This window comes from Danio rerio, chromosome 6, assembly GCF_049306965.1.
Source record: "Danio rerio strain Tuebingen ecotype United States chromosome 6, GRCz12tu, whole genome shotgun sequence".
NCBI classification, from domain to species: domain Eukaryota; kingdom Metazoa; phylum Chordata; class Actinopteri; order Cypriniformes; family Danionidae; genus Danio; species Danio rerio.
This window is the reverse complement of record NC_133181.1, coordinates 14,382,717-14,395,382: the sequence shown is the minus strand read 5'-3', so window position 1 is coordinate 14,395,382 and position 12,666 is coordinate 14,382,717. Positions and strand designations below refer to the sequence as shown.

General features: G+C 36.3%; 2 protein-coding genes across 7 annotated transcripts in view; one reads left to right on the top strand and one right to left on the bottom strand.

Annotated features, from left to right (window-relative positions):
• Positions 1–12,666, bottom strand: part of asic4b (acid-sensing (proton-gated) ion channel family member 4b) — a 750,743-nt gene that overhangs the window by 263,802 nt on the left and 474,275 nt on the right. The window lies entirely within an intron of this gene.
• The window catches only part of fmnl2b (formin-like 2b), a 59,153-nt gene that overhangs the window by 23,451 nt on the left and 23,036 nt on the right, over positions 1–12,666 (top strand). For all 6 annotated transcript variants that reach the window (XM_009302260.5, XM_009302262.5, XM_005165857.6 and 3 more), the window contains exons 6-13: positions 3,393–3,542; positions 3,639–3,747; positions 3,840–3,916; positions 9,029–9,122; positions 10,894–10,968; positions 11,077–11,187; positions 11,266–11,415; positions 11,506–11,607. In XM_009302260.5, the coding sequence (XP_009300535.1) occupies positions 3,393–3,542; positions 3,639–3,747; positions 3,840–3,916; positions 9,029–9,122; positions 10,894–10,968; positions 11,077–11,187; positions 11,266–11,415; positions 11,506–11,607 (868 nt within the window). The remainder of the gene's footprint in view (positions 1–3,392; positions 3,543–3,638; positions 3,748–3,839; positions 3,917–9,028; positions 9,123–10,893; positions 10,969–11,076; positions 11,188–11,265; positions 11,416–11,505; positions 11,608–12,666) is intronic.

The window sequence follows — 12,666 nt, the reverse complement described above, 5'->3', positions numbered from 1 at the left end:
AGATGTCCATGTAGGTTAAACACCATCACTTTCTTCTGTGTGTTTATTTTGACTCTGAAACTCGCGCGTGCCTAAATAGACCCTCCCACACCCTCCCACTTTAGTTCCTCCGACACTCCCCCCTAAACAGAGCTGGACACGCCCACTTTTTTGACTTTTTCCAAAGTAGAGGTGTGAAAACACCCTGCTGAAACGAGGGGGTTTCATGGCCCTTTAAAACATATACATTTTTCCAGATTCTGAAAATCTTTGCTTAAAGGGCACCTATGATAAAAATCTACTTTTGGAAGCTGTTTGAACAGAACTGTGTTGTCGGTATAGTGTGTCCATAGTCATATTGTGGTGATGTAAAGACAATAAGTCTCTTTTTTTCAATTTCCTGATGTTGAAATAGGATCCAAATCCCTCACATTTTGAGGCTCACCACAACGTGATGTATGAGTGTGGTTTCCCCGCCCACCGAATTTATTGACAGACGTGTATTAACATGTCTGCGTAGAAACCCGTATAATCATATCAACAAGACAGGACATGCACAAAGCAACAGGGATTAAAAGATCTGTTCAGCTCTCTGTGATCATCAATCATCATCAAATGTGGTCAAGAATGAGTTTTACAAGTTTAAAGGGTCACGAAACCCCCCTGTCTCAGCAGGGTGTTTTTACACCCCTAGTTGGGAAAAAGTCAGGAAAGTGAGTGTGTCCAGCTAGGTTTAGGTGGGAGTGTCGGGGGAGGGAAAGAGGGAAGATTTTGCATCAAAATGGGATTTTCCATTGGGGCATGTGCTGATTTTCAGAGAGGCAAAACAAACACATAGATGCCAGGGAGAAAGACAGAGACTGTGTTTACATGGACATCAGTAATCAAATTATTTGCCAAATTCTTAATTTGTCGAATTTAACTGACGTTTGGCACTTTCACTTTCATTCAGTAACATTTCACGCTTGCCCCTCCGTGAAAAATTAGATATTGGATGCGAGGATGAACTGCTGGAAGGGTGTAGTTTTAATGGAATGTTTAATACTGCACAGCAAATGGGAGAAAAAAACCTCAGCATTTCTCGGTAACTTAGATGCACTTGGTATGTAACATATCGTCAGAAAGACGTGTGTGTGTGTGTGTGTATAGACCAGGGATGGGCAAACTCGGTCCTGGAGGGCCGGTGTCCTGCACAGTTTAGCTCCAACACTAATCAAACACACCTGAACAAGCTGATCAGTGTCTTCAAGATCACTAGAAATCTACAAGCAGGTGTGTTTGATTAGAGTTGGAACAAAACTCTGCAGGGACACCGGCCCTTGAGGATCAAGTTTGCCCATCCCTGGTATAGACTATCCTGTCACAAAATGCAGCAAAAATCCTACACGAAGGTAATAGTTTGATTAAGGTGTTTACATGTTTACATTCAGAGAGCAGCATTTACAGCGGATCTTTCAGCCTATAATATTGGACTGTAATATTGCAGTGATATTAACATACTGTAATCTTAGTAACTAAATCATTTTGACTAAGGTATGTAAAACTGAAAGAGTACTGCTGACGATACGAACTTTTTGCCATCTGAATGCACAAACAAAGGGCACTGATCACACACACTTACCAAATCCTGCAAAAACCGAATCTTTTTTAAAAGGAGACGAGTGACAAATCTGGATTTCACCATTTACAGATGCCAAAAGCTCTCGGGTAAAAATGTGTCTTACAAACGCATTTCTGTCACACGTTGCATGCACTGTAATCCACATGTGAGTTCAGCTGCACTCTCATAGCGGGGGAATGAAAACAAAATCTTCGCTACAGCACTTTAATAAACGCAACACTGGCGACCCATGTCTCCAAATTCTCGTTCTTCCACTTGTTTTGGCAACACACCCCGGCGTCTCTCTGCCATCTAAACACTGGAACAGGTAAATACAGTCTTCGAAGCAATCATGCGTATTAATGAAGTTGCACTGCATACACAATAGAGCTTGCTGATTGAACCAAGTCTTTCTCATGAATTAATGCAGCACATTTATTGACGTCATGATGCATTCGCAGGTACAGACATCCAGTATCTAATCGCCGTGATGCAGCTTAAAAAATTTGTTTCAAACTGGAAGAACGAATTTGCTTAAAACAACACAAAAACAACCAATTTTCACTTTTTAGTGAAATATATGTGTCCTAATAGCGTTTTTAGCAGCGTAGGACACAAATATGACTGTCGATATCTGTTTTGGTGTTTCGTGACCATTTAAAACGTTTTAAAACAGTGGATGTTTGTAATAAGTACAGTAAAATCACTATGTAATTCTTCATCACAGCCTCATAGTGTCAGTACAATTATAAAAAAAAAGTAGCTTCAGTCCCGGTTTGTGGACTTCATGTGTGTGTTTGTGTACGCACTTGAACTTTATAACGACTTTGTGTGTGATTCATCGTTGCAGAAAGGCTTGAATTAACTCCACAACAAAGATATCAAATAGCAGTTGGGAAAGTTCCTACTGTAGTAAGGGAAATCTGCTTCATTTTTATCTGTCATTGCGCTGTTTATGTACATAAAGGACGCACGTGGGAATGGTGGGCGGGGAGAACTAGCTCATTTGCATTAAAGGGTCAGGCAACAAAAACAGCTACAATGTGATAACTTAAAAAGGTATAATAAATAATCTGATGGGTATTTTGAACTGAAGTTTTACACACACATTCTGGAGACATAAAAGTCTTATCTTAAATCTTGAAAAAGGGGTAAAATAGGTGCCCTGTAATAATAACTAGTAAACTGTTGAATCTGAGCAAGGGCTGGAACTGTGCATGATAGAGTTTAGTGAAACTAAGGTGTTAGCAAAAGAAATCTAAGTAATGTTAGAGGTTCTAATAAAGAAAGAATCAATAGTTCTCCCGCTACAGAATAAATAGCAGAATTAGAAGCAGACTATAGGGAATTTACTAATATACCTAGCTAAATGGATAAGTCTTAAATTTAGAGTTTAAGTTGTGGACATGGTTATAAATGCTATTGCAAAGCTTAGGTAGAAACACTCATTACTACATCGATCTTTTCCCAAACATGCATCATACTTTGATAGTTTAACCGCGAGTCACATCGTTGGTTGTTGCGTCAACACACCCCAGAACAGTGGTTTTATAGTATCAAAAGACATCCTTGTAGCATTAGCAGTCAAATGAATTCAGAGGACAAGTGTAATTTGTTACATTGACAGGTAACAAATAACTCTATTAACTGTGATGGAGCCTAAAATGTGATTGAAGCACACTTTCTCATCATGATTGAGTTGGGAGGATTCAGTGTTTCACATACTAAAAATAATTTTCACATAAACAGACAGAATATAATGATGCTGTTGTGAATTTCTTATAAACTTTTAAACACTTTTATTTTGCCCCAGGTTTGATGGAGATGTAGCAGAGAGCGCCACAGGTGAGATTTCTGTAGAGACTCCCTGGAGCAGGTCTATAGAAGATCTGCATGGCGACAGTAATCTACCATCACCAGTCAGCGGCAGCAGCATACCACGATCCACACGGCACTCCTTAAGGTATACACACACACAAAAGCAAGGAGATTTTTGTTTACAGGGAAAACTGGAAAAGATTTTTACAAGACAGCCCATAATATTATATTTTGTTCTTAGGTCCAATACTTTGCCCAGTCGCAGAACTCTAAAGAATTCCCGCTTGGTGTGTAAGAAAGATGACGTTCACGTCTGCATCATGTGTCTTAGAGCTATTATGAACTACCAGGTAAACAGAATATGATTTTTTTATATTGTGTTTTTTTATTTCAAACTTATTTTAATCTTCTTTTGTATTTTCTTGTCTGTCACACTCTGAAGTATGGCTTCAACATGGTCATGTCCCATCCGCATGCTGTCAATGAAATTGCTCTAAGCCTTAACAACAAAAATCCCAGGTAATCACAAACACACACACACACACACAGACACACACCAGTATATGTGGTCCGAATAAGGGAACATTTAATCTCCATATTTGTCAGTCTGATGGTCATTATTTATTTATGGGTTTTACAAACATTTAACCACTTAACCCTAGAACTACAGAGGCAGTCATTTTTAATTTTTGCAATTTATAACTTTCTTGAAATAAAACACACATAAGTGTGGCACGGTGGCTCAGTTAGCAATGTCGTTTCAGAGCAAGAAGGTTGTTGGTTTGAGTCCTGGCTGAACCAGTAGGAGTTTCTGTGTCAAGTTTGCATGTTGCGAAGCGCTATTCTCGAATTGGGGAAACAAGAGTGGTCATAGTGTGAGAGTGTTTGTAAATGTGAGAGCGTATGGGTGTTTCCCAGTACTGTGGTGTAGCTGGAATGGCATCCGCTGACACTGTGTAAAACATATGCCGGAATAGTTGGCAGTTTATTCCGCCGTGGTGACCCCTGATAAATAAGGGATTAAGTCAAAGGAAAATGAATGAATGAAAATACATATATCTTTAAGTTCATGACTTTTACTACATAACTGTATATTTCCTTCTGACATTTTTATTTTATTAAAATTACAAAACGCAAAAGACTTCTGATTATTTCTACCTAGAACTACTATAGTGGTCAAAATGGCCACGTTCATTTCACTATCTGCTACTTTTCTGCATGACTTTAAATAAGCATGCCTCTGTTGCCTAGCAACTTCCTACTATATAGGCTGTTTCTTAATACCAAGTATGCAAAGTTCGGACTTGTGTCCTTGGAAGTTCAGACTTGCTAAGTTTACACTTGGAAGAATGAACTACCGAGGACACAAAGACACAAGTCGGGTACTTCTTCAAATGGAACAGCAGTGTACTTTATAATGTCATTTACCTCACCATGGATTCATCTGTTTCACTGTACAATAACAATAAAATAATTTAATTATATAAAGCACGGCTCTATAATTAATAATTGATTTAGGAAAATATAAAAGTAAATAATCATAAATGTGAAGTGAAATGGGTTATTATACACAGACTCGTGTCTTTGATTATCAGATTTAATAAACTATACTTGACATTATACAAGTATAAAGAACAAGATGTGAGTAATAGGAAATAAAGATAACGACAAGCAATTTGGTAGACAAAGACAAACAGCGTACAACACAGTAACATATTTAAAGACAATTATACAAGGCAGCAAAATAACACTGCCAATATATTACACCTGAGTACAAATAATAGATTTAAAAGACCAAAAACTGTTCGGTAGATATGCACAAGATGTATTAAACATCATGTTTTAACTACAATGAAGAGATGAGATCCAACAGTACATCCGAAATTGACTGGCCAAAGTAAAGCTAGGGCAGGCTAGGAGTCAGAGTCAGCATAAGCTGAGGCACATCGCCAAAGACGCGCTATCTTTGTGAATAAACTGAGTTCGAGTTTAAAACAACTACATTATCGCCTGAAAAACTGTTCAAACTTTATTTTGTGACACAGTAAAGGAGTATTTTTAAAACCGTTCAGTTTTCCTCCTCCACCATTAGCTTTCGCTGGTTACGCGGCAATGCATTTTGGGATACCTGAGCTTCGTAAGTTCGCACAAGTCCCCTCTCGATACATCCTTGGCCAAAGGGGCAGAGCAAGTAAACATCCGGGAATTTTATCTGTACTTGGCAAAATGTGAACTTTGAATTGGAACTGTAATTCGGCGACAGTTGATGACTGGGCAGGCTGTTTGACTGGGCAGGCTGTTTGGGATCAGGGCTGGACAGAACAAGACACGACTGGATAATGAAGTTTGACAAACTGGCACAGAACAGTAGACGAGAAGACTATAAAGAGAAACATTAACAAACAAACAGGTAAACTGAATAAACTAAAATTGGTTAACAAGGAGGATGGGACTAAACAATAGCCAGAAGAGCACATGACACAAAGAACCAACACAAGACTTGCTTTCGCAAAACGGGACTAGAACACTCATTAACTGCGTGTTCACATGAAACAACACTAAAGCACGCGCCGCATGTACACATGAACCACATGCTAAACACAACACCAACAGAAGACTGAACGCAAGGTACAAGTGCACGATAAATAAAAACTCTCACTGTGCACTCACACATACAAGGTGCATGTTCCATCCCAGCGCCAATCGAAACTGAAACCAAACAGACTGAGATGCTGAGAATGAAACAGCATGCTGCAGACAGAACAAACACTAGGATGAGAGCGCGCATCCCGAGCATGCCGAGCCCCTACATGTCCTTGTCAAGCAGGAGCGCACGCTCAACCTGAGAATACTCGAGCTGAGCACAGCTTACTAGACAAGACAGGACTACAGTGTCTGGACTCTACCACCAAAACAAGAATTAACAAGTATGAAGTGGCAGAATCCTAACAAATACTTTCAAAACACATTTAAAACTTATTTTTGATACCTCTATTGAACATGTGAAAATAAATATGACGTCTTATATGAGAATGGTCAGAATGACCGATATGGTAATTGTAGTAGTTATAGAACTAATATATATATATATATATATATATATATATATATATATATATATATATATATATATATATATATATATATATATAACAGCTGCTCAATTAATCGAAAAAAGAATATTCAATTCGACCCCCTTGACAATCTTAATCCAGCATTTCTACGATTCTGCCAATCATATTTTCAAGTTCAGGAGGCGGCTGCACGAGTCTTTTCATTATTTCACACACGTAGCTCAGCGATATGGACACCTCCAAATGATGTTGAAAATAAATAAATCAAATACTGTTTTTACAAGGTATAATTCACCCAAAATTTTCATTTTTGTCTTCATATAATGATGTATTCGCTAAATGATAGACGCGCGTGCATCTACTTTATTAAACAGAACCTGCATATGCTGTGAGTAACTGGTAATAAAATTGTAAATAATATTCAGTTTGTGGCACAGAGTAATCGTTTGAGAGCCGCGCGCGAAGTATGAACAGCACTTAGCAGTTAAAAATGAAACCGAAAGCGTGCACATCATTTAAATAATCATATCTCATTTCAGAGTTATGACTGCGACAAGCATTTGATATGTTTTTTCTTTCATAGCGAACACACAGTTGTGCATGAAAATAAATGTTTACAGTGTCAGTATAACTACTCTAGCCTATATAATGTTGATTTTACCAGTGAATTAAATGGTCTAATAATGTTCTCAATGACAGATTGCAAGCATAGGCCTATATCTCAAACATAACTCAACATCAGAATTATTATAAGTAGAATATTATTATTTATAGAAACCAGTAGACCTACACATAATATTAATGCTGTTGTTTTGCCATATGTTTGAGAAAAAACTATAATCTCATATTAAGCTTTATTTTACATCTAAAGAATCGTGAGAGAATCGTGATCTTTATATTAATCCAAAAAAACGCGGTTCTCATTTTAGCCAGAATCATGCAGCTCTAATATATATATATATATATATATATATATATATATATATATATATATATATATATATATATATATATATGCATGTGTGTGCATGCATGTGTGTAATATTATACTTTTAAAAATGTTTAAATCAATTTTAAACAAAAAATAAGTAGCCATTTATTCACAATATGAGGAATAATTATACCTGAAGCCATCTGTTTTCTGATTTAAAGAAAATACCTTGCACTTAAAGGTTGCACGTATTAGAATTTTACAGTCAAGACTACATCTGTGAAAATGACCTACTGTCCTATTTCAAAGGATTAATTATGACTTTAAGCTCACTACACTTGAAATCTTAAGTTTATGCATTTTCATGGTACGTAAGTTAAATTAACTCATTTTTTTAAGTGATAGGACCAAAATGCTAAATTTTAAGTTATGTTCAGTCATTCATTCATTCATTCATTTTCTTGTCGGCTGAGTCCCTTTATTAATCCAGGGTCGCCACAGCGTAATGAACCGCCAACTTATCCAGCAAGTTTTTTCGCAGCGGATGCCCTTCCAGCCGCAACCCATCTCTGGGAAACATCCATACACACATTTACACACACACACTCATACACTACGGACAATTTAGCCTACCCAATTCACCTGTACCGCATGTCTTTGGCTCGAACCAGCAACCTTCTTGCTGTGAGGCAACAGCACTACCTACTGCGCCTCTGCTTCGCCCTATGTTCAATTAACTTTACTTGATTGTTTAAGTAAAGACAACATTAGGGTTTACAGTGTATATAGTAGGAAAGTGTTCTACTTTGAATGCAGTTCAGCTAGCATTTGCTGGCTAGTCATTGCCAGAACGGTCTTGTGTAGCCACTGGAAAGCATTTTAACTTTACGTTAGTGAAAAAGTTATGATGCACTTACTGCTTCAAATGCAGCTGTTCTAATCATGGACAAACTGCATAAGGCTGAGCACATCTTCCAGCTTTAATTTGGCAAATTGCTAATAATATACAGACAAATTTATACGTCTGAACATATATAAAACCACACTAAGAGTTCAAAACAGTTTTCTTTTCTGAAGAGTGGCGGATTTTCACATTCAAGGTTTCAGTCCACATAATTTATCCTAATCATTGTAAATGTGAAAAATGAAACCACGGGTTTCAAACAATTCTTCGATTTCTGTGTTTAAAGCTCTCGAATGGTTGATGAGAACTCCTCTTATCTGTCAAGGCTTTCATCCAAACCCTAAAGCCATTACGTTTGATCAAACCGCTTTTTTGGAAGGGCTGTTCTTCGGAAACTTTAGCTATAAATAGATGAATTGTCTGTCGGTTGTGCTGATTAAGGTCAACAGGAGAGAAGGGTTTGTAACTGAGACACTCCCCAAGACTGTGATACAAAAGCTTTCCAAGCCGTTTAACAGAACTTTTATGAATAGCTCCTTGTTCAGGGGGATAATTGTTCTGAAATTTGTCGACCATAATAACGGTAGGACCATTTGACCTGGCCTTTGGAGATTACATGATGGGTTATATCATGGTTCTTTAATTTTTGATTGGAATGTTTTATCAATCACTAAGTATTTTGTGCAGGTTTGGTTTCTTGATATAAGTGTTCCTTTGTGCAGGACCAAAGCTTTGGTTCTGGAGCTGCTGGCCGCTGTGTGTTTGGTCAGAGGAGGACACGAGATCATCCTTGCTGCTTTTGACCATTTCAAAGAGGTAAGAATAGATATTCTACATTCACTTTATTTAACTCTGATGTGAATGCAAACTGTATTTTATGCATAGATATTTAATAAAATTATGTTTTATGGGTAGTGAAACAGATTTTTGACCTCAAAATGTAGTATGTATATATATATATATATATATATATATATATATATATATATATATATATATATATATATATATATATATATATATATATATATATATATATTACAATTATGACCAAAATAATCGTGATTATGATTTTTCCCAAAATCCAGCAGCCCTAATATATATATATATATATATATATATATATATATATATATATATATATATATATATATATATATTAGGGCTGCTGGATTTTGGGAAAAATCATAATCACGATTATTTTGGTCATAATTGTAATCACGATTATTCCAAACGATTATTAGTTTTATTAATAATATATTTAGATTATTAGTCAAAATTATTAGCACTCCTGAGAATTTTTTTAAATAAATATTTCCCAAATGGTGTTTATCAGAGCAAGGAATTTTAACAGTATTTCCTCTAATATTTTTCTTCTGGAGAAAGGCTTATTTGTTTTGTTTTGGCTAGAATAAAAGCAGATTTAAATATTTTGAAACCTCTTTTAAGGTCAATATTATTAGCCCCTTTAGGCAATATATATTTTTGATTGTCTGCAGAAGAAACTACTGTCATATAATGACTTGCCTAATAACCCTAATTAAGCATTTGACTCACACTTTGAATTTAAATGTTTGTATTTAAAAAAATATCTACTAAAATATTATGAGCTGTCATCATTGCAAAGATAAAATTAATCGGTTATTAGAAATGAATGATTAAAACTGTTGTGTTCAGAAATCTTCTTTCCATTAAACAGAAATTGGGGGAAAAAGGTTGCTAATATTCAGGAGAGCTAATAATTCTGACTTCAACTGCATATATTATTTTCCTCCCTGCAAAGGAAAGAGAAATAAATACAATAGAATAAAAATATTAAACAAACTGTGTTTTTAGCATCTTCACCGTAAGAAAAACACTAGCTACAAAAGTGTTCAGTCAAGAGCAAAGAGGGATTTTCTCGTTGTTTTATTAATCATGATAAAACAGCTGTTCTCTGTCACTTTAATGGTTTCGCTTTCACGTGTCTTTTGATTCTCAACTTGTTTGTTTATTACAAACTGAGGGTTAATATGAATAATCACTAAACACGTTTTGACACCTATTTGAACATTAAAGCGCTCACGTTTATGACTTTAGATGTGTGTGCTCTCTGCTCGTCACAATGTGCGAATGAGACCAAGTGCAGACTGCATGCTTCTGACTGTCTGCGCGCCGCACACACACGCACATAAGCATGCGGTCTTTCGCGCTTTTTAGAGCAACAAGTGAGGACAACTGGACAGGGGGCGGTAAATAATGGAACAATTGTTTCGTTGTCGATTAATGGTTTTTCATAATCGTTAGAAGACATAATCGAAATCGGATTTTCGATTAATTGCACAGCCCTAATATACATATATATATATATATATATATATATATATATATATATATATATATATATACACTGACTTTAATAACTTTAATCAAATGATGCAAATTTAAAATGTAATTCGTTACATTACTGCGCTCCTCAAAAATGTAATTATAATACAGCAACACATTACTGTGGAACACGTTACAGCCTACTATGCCTGTAATATATTAAAAGATCAGTGGAAATTTGATTTTCTTTTCCAATTTGACTGTCTTTTGTGTTCCTCAGGTCTGCTCAGAAACCCAGCGGTTTGAGAAACTGATGGAACACTTCAAAAACGAAGACAACAACATTGATTTCATGGTGGGTCTACTTTCCCTTCCCGTCTCTTCTGAAGTGCCTATTTTAAAATGAAAAGCTCTCTCCGCTAGTGATGTCAGATCTCATCATCATCCTCTGTTGGTGACTCAGGTGGCGTGCATGCAGTTCATCAATATTGTGGTGCACTCGGTAGAGGACATGAATTTCAGAGTTCACCTCCAGTATGACTTCACCAAACTCTCTCTGGACGACTATTTGGAGGTATGAACTTTTTCAAAGTATCTTGCATTCACGCTCCCTCAGAAACTCACTTCCCTGGGGTTTGTGTTTTGTCCGCAGAGGCTGAAGCATACGGAGAGCGATAAACTCAAAGTGCAGATCCAGGCTTATTTGGATAACCTGTTTGACGTGGGGACGCTTCTAGAGGACGCAGAGACCAAAAACGCTGCCCTGGAACGTGTGGAGGAACTGGAGGAAAATCTATCACATGTTAGCAAAAGATTATTTTTTTTAATCCACATATTTAGAGTCACAAGTCCATTGTATCCTAATCCAAGAATCTCTTTCTTATGCTGGCAGATGAGCGATAAACTCTTAGAAACGGAGAACGAGGCCATGTCTAAAATTGTGGAGCTTGAGAAACAGTTGATGCAGAAGAACAAAGAGTTGGACACCGTCCGGGTCAGTATTACACCCTCTAAACTACAGTCCTGATTCTCATATCGCAAATGTCAACATGATGTTACACTTTACAGTTACTGAATTTCAGACATATGGATTCAAGACCTGTAAAAGTATTCCAAAGTACTTTGTAAACACACATAGGTCCTTGAAAGTGCTTGAATTCAATTTAAAATGAAATCTGTTAATGGGGTTATTTTAGCAATTGTACTGTACTGCTGTCAAAAACAGAACTAAAAAAGGAACATTCTTAATTTAAAAAATCTTCCATTTAAATCTTGTAAAAGAAAAATGAAAAATAAATGCACATTTCTCCATAATTCAGAAACCAATTAATTAATTAAAAAATCTTCCATTTAAATCTTGAAAAAAAAAATGGAAAAATAATGCACAATTTATCCATAATTCAGAAATCATGTTTGAATATTACCAGTATTGAGTACTAATTTTACTAAAGTTCTTTGAACATTTCTAAAAAACTTTTTCTTATAACGACACATTTAAAACAGCATGACTACACTGATATTTTAATGTAAAGTTTAATAAGGATTTTAATGGCTCTACTACTCCTGGGGGAACTGAAATAGTGCTTGATTTGAATTTATTGGTGCTCTTAAAAGCCTTTGAAAGTCCTTAAATTTGCTGCTCACGAAAGAATGGGAACCCTGTTTACATATTTAGAGAATTAGCAATACATGAAACTGTTAGGAGTGCAGCAATGTTCAACAGTTTGAATGTCATGGTTCCTTTAATATTACGGATTGATACAAAATGGGCAAAAATAGCTAGCCTTATTCTTATAAACTTAGTCTAACCTACATTCAAGGGGTCCTAAATATAAAAAAGATTATAAGTCAACACTGAGCACACTTTTCAGTTCTGAAAAGGCAAGGCACACAGCACTGCCTTTTTGTTGACTTTAGGAAAGAGCAGTGCGCTGTGCTTTTTTATGTTGCTAGGCAACCACCATATCAACAGTCTTGGTTCTGGAGAGCTTGACGGCAAAGTCCCTTTACAGCAAGGGGGGGGGGGGGTGGGGGGTGGTGGGGGGTGGGTAGG